The sequence below is a fragment of the Cucurbita maxima genome, unplaced genomic scaffold (assembly GCF_002738345.1).
Source record: "Cucurbita maxima cultivar Rimu unplaced genomic scaffold, Cmax_1.0 Cma_Scf00007, whole genome shotgun sequence".
Lineage (NCBI taxonomy): Eukaryota > Viridiplantae > Streptophyta > Magnoliopsida > Cucurbitales > Cucurbitaceae > Cucurbita > Cucurbita maxima.
Window position 1 is genome coordinate 2,220,975 of NW_019272023.1, and position 16,466 is coordinate 2,237,440.

Below are 16,466 nucleotides of genomic sequence, written 5' to 3' on the forward strand. Positions count from 1 at the left end.
GGGGGGAGTATGGAGGGAATGATGGGGGTTCCAGTTAAAAGGAAGAAAAAGACTGGACCTTTTTTTATTTTAAATTTTGTAATTAATTTAATAATTTAATAAAGTAACAAAGTAAAAACTGGGTTTAAATTGTGAGCTTTGGAAACTCAGTGTCCCAACAGACGAAAGTAAAGTATTAGGGGTCATAAATCTAATTTTCTCTATAATTTATATTATGATTAATAACTTTTACATTTGTTCTTTATGTGTGGCCTCCTCTACTCTCATCTTTCTGAATGGAAGCTTCATTTAATTGCAGAGAATCAAAAGAATTTATTGTCTGATGGCTGGAGAATGCACCAGGTAATTATTTCTCCCGTGATTTCTTATTTGGATGTACAATAAATGCAAGATATATACCATTACTAGTATTAATGAGATTAGAGACAGGTGAAATGAAAAATAAATGTGTACTCAGATGAACCCAACAAGAAAAATAATTGAGGAAATAGCCTGTACAGCTTTGCAGAAATATGGAAACAAATTGATAGAATGGTTAACGTAGAAAGGGAATTTTCCAGAACCGTAGGATTTTCAACCGCATAAATGTTACCTTAATAGTTTTCTAATCATAACACTTCATAGTATTATAGCTTTTGGAAGAAAATTCGATGTATTCACTAAAACTCAAATTACAAGAAGATAATACAAAAGAAACTTCAGAAAACGTAAATAGATAAAATTTGTAAAGAAAAATAGCTAACAAATATAAGATACAATAAAATTAGTATCTAATATAAGTAAATATTCTGAAAATGAAATGAAATCTTTAAGAATTACCCTTTTTCTTTAGTCAGAAGTTCGGACTTGTTTATATTTAGAGAAATTTCTCCTTTCTAACCAAAAGTGATCACTTTATGCAGCTTCAGAGACATATAAGTTCTGAAAGTCATCCATTTCATAAATTCAGCACAGGTTATAACATTATATGGATTTCATAAGAGTTGGCACTTGATTGATTTGATAAGTCTACAAGTTTTATTGCATATCTCAATATATGAATTATTCGCATGTGGACAAAGAAAGTTCAATTTATTTACTTGGGGCATTGGGTTTTTATCTTCGTCCTCATTAAATTGTTCAAGTTAAGAAATCTCCCTTTTAATATACATAAAAAAAATAGTTGTACTTTAACATTTACTACTTTTCTGGCAGATAATATTTCTAGAATTAGTTTAACTATTTAATGATTCCGGGGAAAGTCTTCTAGCTCATGCAATTACCTCTCGGTTGTCATATTCTTTACACTTTGATGGTGGCGTTTAGAAGGCCACAAGTATCCTTATTGTGCCAGATATTTTTACTTACACAGGGAATTGGGACACTTTAGAGGTTCAACCAAAAGCTAAAGGGCTGGATACAAGGCATGAACTTCTAAAATTTTATGAAAATAATTATTCATCCAATGTCATGCATCTGGTTGTATATGCAAAAGGTTAGTACTCATCCAGCCCATTATAAATTGGGTTTTGTACTGTGTAGAATGAAACAATAGCAACTTAAATTTCGTACTTTTACCTTATTCCAAAAACCTTGATAAAGTATGAATCCCTTATTTTTACCGTATTCAGAAAACCTCGATAAAGTACAAATCCTTGTGGAAAACATATTTCAAGATATTCCAAATAATAACTGCAATCGCGCCAATTTTCCTGGTCAGCCATGCATGTCAGAACATCTTCAGGTATGTGTATTGCATCACGCCTAATGATCTGCTGACAAAGGATTATGTATGCTATGGACTTGATTTTTAATTCTGATGTGATTGCTTCTCAATGTTTATTATATGGATTTTGAAGTGGCTGTCTCTCGTTATTTGGAAGGATTTTGTTTCTTATTAAAAATTGTGACTACTTCTGGTTACCACCGTATATTTTTTCTCTACGTTTCAGGTTCTTGTTAGAGCCATCCCAATTAAACAAGGTCATAAATTGAGAATTGTTTGGCCCATAAGTCCTGAGATTCATCATTACAAGGAAGGGCCATGCCGGTATCTGGGTCATCTTATTGGCCACGAAGGAGAAGGATCCTTGTATTATGTTCTTAAAACATTAGGTGCGTTTTTGTACATATTAACAAAAAGTTTTAGACTTTCAAGAGTGAGATTTGCACTTCAACTTTCATATATTGAGTTGTTTGTTTGATTATATTAGACGACATCATGTTGGAGTGAATATCCTCGGTTTATCTTAATTAATTCCATGTTGAACTATTATTTATTTGGGTTTCCAAAATTGGGTTTCATTTTATAAATTTCTGTTTTCTTTTTGGTAACCCACACTTGTTGGTGGAGCCTGTCTCGCTGTTTGCGGTTCTTTTATTGAAAAAAAGTATGTATGCCTATATCAGTGGACTAGCATGGTTAAGTTTATTTTGTGGCTGATTTGAATTTGGAAGGAAAGAGGCTATATAATTGTTAAAGATAAGTTCAACTCTTTTTTTTGTTTTGGTGACTGTGTAAAGTTCATGGCCTCTAATTGGAATAGCCAACACAAGCTCTTTGCAATTACTTCACTTTCTTCATCAGCTTAGATTGAAAGGTGTTTTTGTAATTAATTGCCTTTGGGGAGGGGCCCCTGGCCCATCAGGTTGTCCTTTTTTTTTCCTTCTTGAATGAAAAGTTTCTAGTTTCTTATAAAAAAATTCATTGCCTTAACTATTATTATCGTTTTTTTAAAAAACTGATTTGATTTATATTGTGGGGGAAAATAATACAGGGTGGGCAACAGGGCTCTCAGCCGGGGAATCTGATTCCACAATGAATTTTTCCTTTTTCAAAGTAGGAATAGATCTCACTGATGTTGGTCAAGGTACTTACTCGCTTTCCCTCTCTTTCTAATAATCATCCTTAATTTAATCTGAAATTTTAATCCCTTGATGTCGTTGTAGAACACATGCAGGATGTTGTTGGGCTTCTCTTTAAATACATTAGCCTTTTGAAGGAATCTGGTATTTGCCAATGGATATTTGATGAGGTATGTGCATGCATTACTATAACCCCTTTAGCGTGCTATAAGCTAATTAAAGTAATTTTGAGCAGCATAGATTTTTGTACTTTTGTGTGTGTGTGTTTGTTGTTTTTTAACTTTTGGAGGGCGGGGTTTTGGATTTTTTGAAACCTCTTATGGTGTTTGACATTGCAGACGCCATGAAAGAAAATATAGAGGGAACTCCCATCCACATATATTTCCAAAATTTATTCATTTATTTCTTTTATATTTTTAAGCATACAGCTTTGCAGATGATGAGTTATTTAGTTTCTTGAAATAAGAGAATATCAACATTTTATTGTATTAAATAAAAAGAATGTGTGACATGGCCATCTTTTAATTAAAATTTCCCGTTTTTGCTTCCTATTTACAGTCCACATTTTTTTATGTAGTTATTGTTGTTCTTTTGATTAATAAAGATTCTGAGACAATTCTACCTTTATCAAGCTTTCAGCTATTTGTGAGACGAAGTTCCATTATCAAGATAAAATTCGTCCAATTGACTATGTAGTCAATCTTTCATTAAATATGCAGGTATTTATAATTTTTTCGAATAACCATTTGTCATAAAATTCATGGAATGATTTTTTCTCTTTATTTCTTGTTATTTATAGAAATCATAGGAGAACAGCACGTTATTCTTTATTTTTTTTGCCTAGCCTAGGTTTGAAATTTTTGATTTGGCTGGATATTGTTCTATATTTGCGCTGTGTATTATTGTATGGTGGCCCTGGTAATTATTTGGTGAAAAGATGCCAATATCAATCTTTTGAATGCTCACTGTGTCTTATCCATTCTTAAGTGTGTAATTTTTTTCCCTAACCAGTTGTCTTTTTCCAATACTTTTCCTAGATTTTAAAGCTCCTTCTCTTTTGCATTACTTAATAGGCAAAATACACTTTTGGTTCTTAAAATTGATATTGGTATCTATTTCCATTTTCTCTCTCTTCTCTACTTCAATCCATGGCCTAACATTTCTTCATTTCTCATATTTTTCCTCACATTTTTTATACACTTTAATCCCTTTCTTTCGTTCCTTAATCTCTAAAGCTCCTCCATTTCTCTTTGTTTTTTCCTTGCTTAAGAAATCACAAATATACTAAATTTCAACTCAACTGCTAATGTATAATCTTGTTAAACCATCAAAATCCTAAGGTTCCTTTTTGGTTCAATTATTCTCCGCTATAGCCTATATTTCTTGAATGAAGGAGCTAGTTTAAGAGATTGGGAAAGAAGGAGAGTAAGAGGGTATAGAAGAAGGGAGGGAAAAAAAAAAAGGAAAATAGGAAAGTGAAGCCATAAATTGAAGTAGAAGAGGGGGGTGATGGAGTGTGGATAAACAATTTCTGTCCATATACTAACATAAAGAGCATTTAAAAACTTTTGTTTGGAAAATTAAGGGTATTAATGCAACTTTTTGAAATTTTTTTGAAAGTTTAAGGGTGTATTCATAAAACTTTTGAAAGTTTAGGACTGCTTTTGAACGTAAGTACTAATAGAATCCGTAGAAAAATATTTTTAATTTTTAAAAAAATTTAGAAGTTTTCTGAAATTTTTAAAAAAATTTAGAAGATTTCTGAAATTTTTAATAATTGAATTGAAGTACAAAGATAAGGAGTATTTTCTATAATTTAGTCAAAAATAAAACATTGGCTATCTCGAATATTTTATTTGTACCCATTGAAGTAGCAAACGTAGGCATAAACATGGGTACTAGCATGACATGACGTGCAAGTGAAATGGCACGAGCATGATCAAATTCCAATATTTAAGAAAAATAAAACATTGGATATCTCGTCTATTTCATTCTTACCTATTGAATTAGCTTTCACTTAACTCCATCGGTGCTGAATTCATTGCGGAAAAAGCTTTTGTTTCTTAAATAAAATAAAGGGCAGTTTTTGATGAGAAAGTCTAAATGCTTGCTTTGGAATCTGTCGCAGTTTTATCCTCCGGAGGATTGGCTAGTTGGTTCGTCTTTGCCTTCGAAGTTCAATCCAAACTTGATAGGAATGGTTCTGGATCAGCTTTCTGTAGATAATGTCCGGTAAGTTTTTGGTCAGTTAGATTCTCATTGAGCATTAAAAGCCTTAAAATGGAAGCGCTGTATAGAATAATGAGACCAATTGACAGTTAACAGGATATTATCTTTTCTGTATACATTTATTCCTTATAATTGTTTACAATAAGACAGATCACTGGTCTGATTGTTTCTTCTCTCCCCTTATTTCCTTCATGGTTATTGTGAAATGTAGTTTATGTTTGTTGTTGCTAATAGTATAATTAAGATTATACGAAACGATTTGTACAGGTATCAAATGTAAGACATGAATAAGTATGAACTATTTATGTTTTGTTTGAGTTGGGAAGCTTAATGAAATTTTATTTAACAAGCTTTATTTTGAATCTTGTAATGTGTTTATTTTAATCTTTTTTCTTGATTTTCTTTCCTTTTTTTTCTTTTTCCTACTAAAACCCTGTCCTTGAAATGATGAAAAAACTTATAAAAGCTCGAGTATACAAACTCCCACAGAAGAGTGATTAGAACAAAACACCTCACTTCAGTAAAAATTCAAAGCCAAAAATAACCAAAATAGAAAAAAACAAGCTCTCCAAGAACAAAAAGGACCCAACTAGACAAAACCTTAGTTTGGGATTGAAGTCCCTTTTTGCAGTTTGGGGTTTGGTTCCCCTTATCGTGTTATTTGATTGAAGCCATTTTCCGTCAGAGCATTATTTTTCTTGCCCTCTAATGTTCAACTCCTAAACCACCGTGCTTGGAGAACCTTAACCCAATTCCAAATTTCGGTATGAAGTCCTCCACCATATATATATATATATATTTTTTTTTTACTTGAATTTTTAAGGAAGAAATAACTCAATGTTTTTCCTAATTCAAATTGAAATATTTTATAGTTTGTTAATTATCAACATATTGGTACTTTTTCTACTGAACCGTTTGCCCAAACAGCATGGTGTAGTGGCTGCATTATAATTGTGTAAATTTTACTCTCTTTGGAAATTAAGATTGTCTTAATGATTTTTTAGCCGATTGGAAGATTTTTTTTTTTATTATTTTATTCTTTTTGTAATCTTGGTCAAGTGTTTTTCCTTTCCTCCTTTTTTTTTTTTAAAAAAAAAATAATTCATATTTTATCTATCAATAAAATACTTGTTTCCTATTATAGAAAGCGTATTGCAACAGTTCCCTGATTACTTTATGTTCTGTAGCATCTTTTGGGAGTCGAAGAACTTTGAAGGCAAGACCGATAAGGTTGAGCAGTGGTATGGAACTGCTTATTCCATCGAGAAAATTTCTGGCCCTTTGATTCAGGTTTGTCGTTTAATAGTAATTTTGTTTTTATTAGAAATGTGTATTTCAATTAAAAATTTAGGAGAAACTTTTAAAAAAATTGGGAAAAATTCAATTTTACCCTTGCATTTGAAAATATGAGTTAAAATTTATCCTAAAACTTTGATTTTATCAAATGAGACCTTAGATTGATGACCGTTGTAATTTTTACTTTTGTTTAAGCCTTTCGTCACATCCAAATCCAATCACTAATTCCAACACAATTTCTATCAAAATTACTAACTTTTGAAAAAGTCAAGCTCTAAAACATTATGCTATTTCAATTGAGTAGAGGATTATGCTAATCTCTATCAAATTTATTAATTTTGAAAATGTAAGTCTATTGAAGGGAAATGAAACTACGGTTTTATTTACTGTCTGCAGGATTGGATACAATCTGCTCCTGATGTAAAATTGCATCTACCAGCTTCAAACGTTTTCATCCCTACTGATTTATCACTCAAGGGTGCATGTGAAAAGGTTTAATATGAACTTCTATTCATACTAGAGAAAATGTTATTCCTTTTGTTGGTTTGTATTTTTCCTAATATAGTTTGGCTGTTGAAATAGGTGGAGTTTCCAATTCTGCTAAGAAAGTCATCATATTCAACAATATGGTACAAACCTGATACAATGTTCTTCACGCCCAAGGCATATGTTAAGATTGATTTTAAATGTCCCCATGCTGACATCTCACCAGAAGCAGAAGTCCTAACGGAAATTTTCACGAGGTTATTGATGGATTATCTGAACGAATATGGTAAGTTATTCCAAGTTGATGAAGTGTTTGGCTAGTTTTTTCTTTCTTTCTTTCTTTTCCTTTATTGTTCTGTTGGTTTGAATTTCTGTCAATTTTTCTGAGAATAGCATAATCTTCTGCCGATCCTTCTTGAAACTTCACTTGTATTGACGGCCTTATTTATAATTTTACATAAATATTTTATTTTATATGCCTCTCTAATTTAATTTTTTAGGGAAGAATACTTTTTTAGTCCATGCATTTTGAGCATTGATTATGGTTTCTATTTAGTTCCTAAGTTTTAAAATGTTACACTTTTACCCGTGAGTTTTGAGTTTAGTTTCCATTTGGTCCGTAAGATTTCACTGATGCTACCTTTTGTCATATTTGTGTTAATGTGATGTTAAGTAATTTAAAATAATTAAATACAGACCAAAACTATACTCAAAACTTATAAGCATCCTAAGGGATGGAAGCTAAATCTTTCTTGTCTTGCAGCTTATAGTGCTCAGGTTGCTGGACTGTATTATGGCATAAGCCCTGCAGACTCTGGTTTCCAGGTACCATTTTGTTCCAGAATAGGAATTTTCTTTCAATGATGTAAAAGTGGCGATACATAAAACCTGATTAGCCAAAAGATCAAGGAGTTGGTGTTAAGTTAATTTTCCTTCAAATCTCAAGTTAAAAAAGGATTTAGGAATTTTCTATTACGTTGGAATATGGTGGTTATAAGGTCCTTTGTTGGTGTTTCTTTGCATGCCTCTTCATCTTATTGGACCGGCTAACCCACCTGTTTAAGATTCCTCAGATTCCTATGTCGTATTTGAGGAGCAAGTTGTCTTCTTCATCATTCTTATCAATGGATTAAAGTTTCTTCATACACAGTTTGTTTTGAAAGAAATCAAAGAATTTTCAACAAGTATCCTCTTTGGTCAGATCTATTAGTTTAGGATTTTTTTGAGAGAAGCATGTGAAGGATGGTAGAATAGGTAATTTTAAAGGTTGATTTCCTAGCACTTTATTGTTTTGATTCTAAAAGCAATGGAATTGGTTTTTGCTGAGATGTTTGAAGCAAAGGGTATAGTATCTGAGTTGTCAAAGCTTAAAGTTTTGAAGTTTATGCTGGATTTTGTTCCTAGTGCATGAAGATGAATTAGTCTTAGATGTTTTATTTTCAAAAGAGAAGAAGTTGATAGCAAACTTATAGCTCTTGTCGAAGAATGTGGTTTCGAGGCAATCTATTCTTTCTTCTTTCCTCTTTATGGATTTGTTTCTCCTGTAGTTCTCTATAATGGTTTTGCTTCCAGTTTCCAGAGAACATAAAAGTTCTTGGGCGATTTTTCTTGCTAGTAGCTGTCCTGAAATAGTGTAACTTATAGCTACGATGTTTTTTTTTTTTTTTTTTCTTGAAGAAGTGAATTAGAACTTACTTGTCTCGTAGATCTTTCAAGCAAGCCTTTATCATTTGTAAAGCTTAGGTACCTTCTTAAGATTTTTTCTTTTCGAGCTTGTTTGGTTTGGACTAGTGTATTTTGTTTCAATTTATTCTTCTGACATGTTGGTAAGCTGTTATAATTTTTCATTGCATTCGATGAAAATTCTGCTTAAAAGAAAAGGTTAGTATTCAGCATTATGTTTGAGAGGCTTTAGTTGCTGCTATGTTTGTGTACATTGTTGCCTCACACCATTGACTTCAAACCACAAGGAGCTAACTCATGGTAGCTTTATGAGATCCGTAAATACTTTTTTAAGTTGAATTTACTTTGCTGGATTACTTGAATGCTATCCAGTTACTCTCTTCATTTTTGTTCTATCTGGTTCAGGTAGTTGATAATGCTTTGTAGAAAGTGTATAATTTGTTCTCATATCCTAAGAAAGTTGATAAAAATGGGACAAGTATTTTGTTTTGGACCATAAATAGAGTACATATTTCATAATCTTACCGGTAATTTGCTAAAAAGTACTCATTTTTGTGATATGCTCACAGTTATTCTGGTGAATGATCTCTCAAAACTGATACTATAGATCATTAGTACCGCAATTTGTCACTTTCCCATAAAATTCTTAATTTCTATGTTGTTTTTAATTATTGTTCTTTAGGTGACTCTGATTGGTTACAACCACAAATTAAGGATTCTATTGGAAACTATAGTTGAAAAAATTGCAAACTTCAGTGTGAAACCTGATAGGTTTCTCGTCATCAAGGTATTGTCATTCATTTGCATAAGTTTCTAAGCATAGAAATCTTATCATCTTAATTAATTAGAGTTGGAACTTGAATAATAACTATCAAGTATTGAAATATTTAAATTTCAGTAGATAGAAAAAGACTAGTAATAATACGGTATGGCAAGTGATTGCATCATTCAGTCAAGGATTTTAGAACACAACCAATAATATTATACTTTTTCATTCATTCAATCAATAAAATATTCAATTTTTCTTTATTTAAAAGAATACGTACAGAAGTGAATATTTAAATACCTCAACTACAAAGGAGAAAAAATTGAGTCACCAAATTTAGGGGGTGCATTTGTTCAAGAAGTGTCTTATCTAACATTCGATCTTTCTATTAGGAAACTGTGTTAAAGGAGTACCAAAATTTTAAGTTTCAGAAGCCATATCAGCAGGCTTTGTACTATTGTTCGTTAATACTTCAAGATCACACATGGCCATTAATGGAGGAACTTGCAATCCTTCCACATTTGGGGGCAGAAGATCTAGTTAAATTTGCTCCCACTTTGCTCTCAAGTGCCTACTTGGAATGTTATATTGCAGGTCTGTATCATTTTCTCTTTCGTCTTGACTATCTTACGGATCACAAGCTTTTGGCTTTAATGGTTAATTACTCAGGAAACATTGAAAGGAACGAATCCGAAACAATGATTGAACACATTGAAGATATGTTCTTCAAGGGGACAAATCCAATATCACGACCATTATATCCATCACAGCATCCAACCAATAGAGTTGTGAAGCTTGAGAGGGGCATTGGTTATTTCTATTCAGCAGAGGGTCTCAATCCAAACGATGAAAATTCCGCTCTTGTCCACTATATTCAGGTTATAAACTAATTCACTTCTTTGCCTTCAATATGAATATTTTTCTTTCGTATTTTCTGTGCTTTACTTTCCTCTTTTGTGTGTAAGTAAGGAAACTAATTCACTACAGTGAAAAATGATAAATTAAAAAGTATAGGTATAATGTTGATATTACAGTGTATGCATAAGAAAAGAAAGGAACTCACTCCGTTACTCGACGGAATTCCTCCTTAACTCTTCTTTGGTTTAAGGTTTGATGCAATTTTCTAAACACTCTTTCTTAAATATTTAGGTGCATCGAGATGATTTCCTACAGAATGTGAAGCTTCAGCTTTTTGCTCTTGTGGCAAAACAAGCAGCTTTTCATCAGCTTAGAACTGTTGAACAGCTTGGCTATATTACTGTTCTAATGCAAAGGTTAGAACATTTTGTAACTCACCTTTATTGAAATATTTACCGTGTAATTAATTTATCTTCAAATACAGGAACGACTTTGGTATACGTGGAGTTCAATTTGTTATTCAATCCACTGTCAAGGTAAGTACCATTATCTCATCTGCTACTGTATCCTTGACATGGCATGAATATTATCCTTATTTTGATGTGGCAGGGTCCTCGAAATATTGATTTGAGAGTAGAATCGTTCCTAGAGATGTTTGAGAAGAAGCTCGTCGATATGACCATTGAAGAATTCAAGGTGAGAGCAGTAATTGCACTGTATTAGTTCTATAACTCATATGATATATGCAGTGTTAAGTTACCATTTGTATGTGACGTCTTAACAATGTGGTGGCCCCATGATTTCTGACAAAATAAACTTTTTTAGGAAAAATGATCTTTTTTTCCCTTTAAATTTGGTGGACAGTTTATTCTTAAGTGTCAAAATCTTAGGTTCTTAAATTTCAAAATCTAGCACTTTTGTCCGTTAGGCTTAGAAATACTAAAATTAGGTCCTCGAAGTTTGATTTCCGTTAGTTAACTGAAAGCAATGATGGGTTATATTTTATTATTAAAATTATTGGCGTGACAAATTTAATAATAAAAAGTGTTAAATTACAAGTTTAGCTCATGAAATTTGCCTGGTTCGGATACAAACCTCATCGTGACTGCAAGCCACAAATGCTCTAAGTCCTGTTCGGATACACATGCTTTATACTTAATCGTCCTGTTATGGATGGTGGTTGTGCAGAGCAATGTAAATGCTCTAGTAGATATGAAGCTTGAGAAATTCAAGAACTTGAGGGAGGAATCTGGATTTTACTGGCGAGAGATTGCTGACGGGACAATGAAATTCGACAGGAGAGAATCAGAGGTATGATATCAAATTACTATGCTACAGTTTTTCATACAATGTTTCGGGGCATGATATGCACTGTTGGCTATTACCGTTGGTTTTAACCAGGTTGCGGCATTAAAGACACTCACACATCAGGATTTGATCAACTTCTTCAATGAACATATAAAAGTTGGTGCACCTCGTAAGAGGTCTTTAAGTGTTCGGGTTTACGGAAACCTTCACTCCTCAGAGTATTCTGCAGATCTAGATCAACCACTTCAACCCGACACAGTAAAAATAGATGATATTTTCAGCTTCAGAAGATCACAGCCACTTTATGGTTCCTTCAAGGGAGCGTTTGGTAATGTGAAGTTGTAGGTAATGGCTTCAAACTCCCTTGTCTCAAGCATTTTCATATAGGATTTTCTCAACTCAGCTCTTAACAAGTGAGGCATTGAATGTGAGTTATCTAGTGAATGAGCTGAATCAGCAGCAGATCTGTGCAGCAAATTTGATTTGTTGCGAAGTGAAGATGCTCTGAATCCTCCAAGTGGCCTTCTGTGTTAGCCAATTAAAGAACCGCTCAAACAAGCCCTTGCATTTGGTACTTATTATTATAGTTCTCATTCGCCCTTGAATAATGTGACAATTTTGTGCTCCATTTACTAACCCTCCTGTGGGTGACATCATAATTCTTTACTGTTTCAACTATATTCCATGGTCTAATTTTTTGTGCATCTGCATGTTCATGTTTGCTTCTTTTATTCAAGTCAAGTGTGGGGTTATTGCTTTGCTTAGTGAACAACCTTAATTTTATATAATGTATTATTTTCTTTTCTTTTCTCATAGTAGAGTGATTGATGAATGAATTCGAGTGGAATCTTTTTAAGTCAGTCGACTTGTTTGTTACGGCCTAATCTCATCACTAGTAGATATTGTCCTTTTTAGGTCTTTTCTTTCGGGCTTTTGCTCAAGGTTTTTAGAACGCATATGTTAGGGAAAGGTTTACACCACTTGTTTCGTTCTCCTCCCCAAGTGAGATCCCATATCGGTTGGGGAGGAGAACGAAGTTTTATAAGGGTGTGGAAACTTCTCCCTAACAAATGCATTTTAAAAATCTGGAGGGGAAGTTCGAAAGAGAAAACCCAAAAAGAACAATATCTGGTACCGATGGACTTGAACAATTACACAAATTATCTTCCTTCTTGATCTTCAGTGCCCTGTTTCAGTGCCTTGTTGGTCGGCCAGTGCTACCACCACCACTTCAAGCTCCCTGCTTAAATGTGACTTGTGGTGCTCTTATGTCAAATGTTGATAGTCTCAGGCTTGTTTGTCTGCATTAGAGTTCTATATGTTATTGTCGTTCATATTATTTTATACTGATATATGCCTTTTACAGATATAAATTTTCTGTTAAAAACTATTGCAATGTATTAACTTAATAGTTCAATTTTATTTACGGTTTACTATTAGTTTAAAAATTCGAATACTATAGTACTAAAAAAAATTTGTTAATGTCACTCGTACCCACAAATAATTTCTAGAAAGGATATCAAGGCCATTGAGTTCACATGCCTTATAATATACATCAAATCTTTTACATTTTAGCAAAGAATGGTTATGCATAAGAAACTATACAATAAGCATTGAACTCAAATGCAAAAAAAAAAAAAGATTATCTTAACTACTAATAAACGTCTATAAGTTGACTTAACTTACTAAGATGTATGTTTCGATCGAAAGAACTGAATTTTGAATTCTTTTAAGGTTGAACATAAAGAAACAATAATAATGATGGAGAGAATGATAAACAAGTAAAATACCGAATAAAGTCGAACACTAGAAACAAAGTCTTCTCCTGCAAGCTTCAAATGGCAGTGAAGTATAAGTAAAGGTATGGTCTTTAACTAACTCTTCAATTAAGTCCCCAAAAATCTGATGTTGTAAAGCCAGTCCTATTCTTCCCACTTCCATCTTTAGACCCCAAGAAATGTCTTTGCACACTCCTTCTACACTATCTTTCATTGCCTCCCTACCACACCCTGGAGATTCAGCTGCTTTTTCATTTTTCAAGTTACCAACTACTTCTTCAGGGATTTTGGTTCTCTCAAATTTGCTTATATTGAAGATATGATCCCCTTCTTGTTTCTTCTTCCTTTGCATCATTTGTTGTCTTTGTTGTGATTGTACTCTTCCTACAATATTGATATTAGAGATTAAATCATTTTCGGTACGAAACTATATAATGAATGGTTGGAAAGATTTATGTTATTTGAGTCAGACTTGAAATCTGGCGGTACTTGTTTTAGTTCAATGAGTGAGAGTGGAGATTCGAACCTCTAATCTCTTAGTCATAGATATAATCTAACTTTTCAATCTTCCTTTCGAATCAAAATAAAGTCGAGATTTTGGAGACTATTTAGAAAGTTTTCATGACAAACAAATATTTTAAAGATATAGAGACCTACCTATGACAACTTTAAAGTCGAGAAATCAAAATGAGAACTAAGTATTTATGTTATTCCTACATGCTAGCTCCACAATACACCAAATCCTAGTCATAATAACCCATGTCATTATCTAAAGCTTAATTTTGGGTGAAAAAAAAATAGTGTTAAATATCACAATCACACTTTTCTTGGCAGTGGGACTAATTATCATACAGCGTTTGCTCTAACCTAACGAGCAACTCAGCTATGGGCAACAAGGCGAGCATGGTCATGACACTAAGCATTGATTTTTAACCAAGTTTTGAAAGTTTCAATTTTATTCCTCAAAGATTTAATATTTTTTCCTTTAAGTGTTCATGTCATAAACTCAATGAGACCTAAACTAAACACATTGTAATATATATATATATATAGAGTAAGAACACAAATTTAGACGACGATGATTAGAACTTATCTTAGAAGAGAGACTGACCCGCTACAAACTTGTTTCAAATTATTAGACGATGATTAGAACTTATTAGAAAAGAGAACTGGTCTATTACAAACTTATTTCAAATTATTAAATAAAACACTAAAAGTTTATAAATTTTTAAAAATCATTAAAAAAAACGTGGAGAGATCCATTAAACACTCAATGAAATTAAAATTTATAGGATATTTTTAAAAGTAAAAATAAAAATAAAAATAAAAAAATAAATAAAAAGAAGAAGGTATGAATGAATTTTGGGGAGGCGTTATTGGGGATAAGAATAATTTCATAAAACAATAAAAGGCAATTGCTTCAGTTTGTACCCAAAATTATTATTATTGCTTACTGCAATTGATCTGCTATCATTACTCGCACCCTATCTTTCGCCCTTTTTCACTTTTCTACCCATTTACCCCTTAACAAAATCATCATTTTTTTTACCCTCTTTCACTTTTGTACTCAATTTTCCTCTCTTCTATTTAAATTATATAATTACTGTTTTTGTATTTTATTTCTCAGGATTCTATAAGATTTTTTTTTTTAAGTTTTTTTTTTCTGTATTTTCTTTTCTAAAATTTAACTGAAGTTTGATTTAATACTAATAAGTGGACCTCTAATATTTTTTTGTATTAAGATATTTGATTTAATTAATTATTTGAAAACCTCCAGAAACTAAAAATATTTTTCAAAAAAAAAAAAAAAAACTTTTTTCAAAAATAATTTTAAAAAAAAAGTGATGTAATTTTATCCCAATTATTTAAAAGTTGTAGATTAAATAATTGTGTTCCCTTTCTGCTATAACTCAATCTCAATTAGTCCCTACATGTCTTATAGTTTCATTATTAGTATGATTTGCTAATTTAATCCTAAATTACTGGGAAAAAAAACACTGCATTACAAATTTAATTACTAAAATTTTGAAATTATACACTCCAAATTTAAAATAAGTCCATAAAGTTTTTTTTTTTTTTTTTTTTTTTTCTATCTAATAAACCTTTTGAATTTATTTATATAAACTTTTAATTTTTTAAAAAATTAACAGGCAATATACTAAATTGAAATTTTATAGTATTTTTAAACTTTTTGAATTTGTTATAAATATCTAAACTAAATATAAATTTTAATTTTCAAGTGCTAAGAGTAAAATAAATGAATGAACTTATAATTAATTTAGCCAAAAATATTAAAATTATAATATAATAACACTAAATTTTAACTGTTTTGTTAGTGCGAGAACGTACCGGGATTTGCAGACGGCTGGTGGAAGATCCTGCTGTTGTTGCACGCATGGCGGTTAACGAAATGCCGCGGCCTACTCAACTCTTCGAGCACCGATACCGGACTAGGATCCTGCAGCTGTTCCCAAGCCATGAACTCAATCCTTTTCCCTTCACTGACCGGTGACGACATTCGGAAGCTCTCTGTCGACTCAAGCGCGTCGATGAACTCCTTCAGCGCCTTCAGATCCTGTTCGCATTTCTCCAAAGCTTCCATAACCTTCCTCTGCTTCTCCGCCGCTTCTGGAACGCTTTCCTCCACTTTGGAGCTTTCCAGTCCCATCAATCGCACGATCGGACCTCTCGCTCCTAAAAACCTCTCCACTTTCGTTGTGGAGATTTCGGATTCGGATCGTTCTGCGATTTGCGGCGAAACGGATGAGGAAATTAGGAGATTAGCGGCGGATTCTGGTTTTGGAGAGCGAGAAATTTTCGATTCAGAACTTGCATTGTCGAGAAATTCCTGATTACTGTTGTGTACTGAAACAGAGAGATTACGATGAAATTAGGTCGAATGAAAGAAATTAGTGAAGATTACGAAGGAGAAGAAAAGGATTTACCGAATGTGATGGACTTATTGCGGCGGCTGTGGTTGTTGTTGGAGAGGAAATGGAGGAGGTTAGAGACACAGCCGAAGGATTTGGAACGGCGGCGGCTGAGGCTACGGCGGAGGAGGTCATCGGAAGAAATCTCAACTTGCGAGGACGATGATAAGAAGCTGTTCTGCCTCTTCATGGATCTCTGAGAGACTGAAGCGCTTTGAAACTGAAACTCTGATTTGCTGTCTTTGGAATTTAGACCTTCGGAGCCATCATATATGGAAATTAATTTCT

General features: G+C 32.7%; 2 protein-coding genes across 2 annotated transcripts in view; one reads left to right on the forward strand and one right to left on the reverse strand.

Moving 5' to 3' along the window:
- The window catches only part of LOC111481567 (insulin-degrading enzyme-like 1, peroxisomal), a 19,525-nt gene extending 7,336 nt beyond the window's left edge, over positions 1–12,189 (forward strand). The window contains exons 7-27 of the mRNA XM_023127061.1: positions 299–342; positions 903–954; positions 1,352–1,474; positions 1,611–1,723; positions 1,932–2,094; positions 2,757–2,849; positions 2,929–3,014; positions 3,477–3,563; positions 4,973–5,076; positions 6,261–6,363; positions 6,766–6,861; positions 6,952–7,141; positions 7,619–7,680; positions 9,221–9,325; positions 9,697–9,898; positions 9,974–10,182; positions 10,454–10,578; positions 10,647–10,698; positions 10,772–10,858; positions 11,351–11,473; positions 11,564–12,189. Of these exons, the coding sequence (XP_022982829.1) occupies positions 299–342; positions 903–954; positions 1,352–1,474; positions 1,611–1,723; positions 1,932–2,094; positions 2,757–2,849; positions 2,929–3,014; positions 3,477–3,563; positions 4,973–5,076; positions 6,261–6,363; positions 6,766–6,861; positions 6,952–7,141; positions 7,619–7,680; positions 9,221–9,325; positions 9,697–9,898; positions 9,974–10,182; positions 10,454–10,578; positions 10,647–10,698; positions 10,772–10,858; positions 11,351–11,473; positions 11,564–11,815 (2,471 nt within the window). The 3' untranslated portion in view covers positions 11,816–12,189. The remainder of the gene's footprint in view (positions 1–298; positions 343–902; positions 955–1,351; positions 1,475–1,610; positions 1,724–1,931; positions 2,095–2,756; positions 2,850–2,928; positions 3,015–3,476; positions 3,564–4,972; positions 5,077–6,260; positions 6,364–6,765; positions 6,862–6,951; positions 7,142–7,618; positions 7,681–9,220; positions 9,326–9,696; positions 9,899–9,973; positions 10,183–10,453; positions 10,579–10,646; positions 10,699–10,771; positions 10,859–11,350; positions 11,474–11,563) is intronic.
- Positions 12,190–13,167: 978 nt separating this feature from the next.
- On the reverse strand, positions 13,168–16,408 carry LOC111481687. Its single transcript, XM_023127250.1, has 3 exons — positions 16,194–16,408; positions 15,598–16,113; positions 13,168–13,632 (listed from the first exon to the last, which is right to left on the reverse strand). The coding sequence occupies exons 1-3, from the start codon at positions 16,366–16,368 to the stop codon at positions 13,277–13,279; spliced, it is 1,047 nt and encodes a 348-aa protein (XP_022983018.1). The 5' UTR covers positions 16,369–16,408; the 3' UTR covers positions 13,168–13,276.
- Between the last annotated feature and the right edge of the window lie 58 nt (positions 16,409–16,466).

Coding starts and splice junctions, on each gene's coding strand:
- LOC111481687 (XM_023127250.1), bottom strand. CDS start 16,368: ATGAAGAGGCAGAACAGCTTCTTATCATCGTCCTCGCAAGTTGAGATT. Junction 16,114..16,193: donor CAATAAGTCCATCACATTCG/GTAAATCCTTTT, acceptor TCTCTGTTTCAG/TACACAACAGTAATCAGGAA. Junction 13,633..15,597: donor CCAGCCGTCTGCAAATCCCG/GTACGTTCTCGC, acceptor TCAATATTGTAG/GAAGAGTACAATCACAACAA.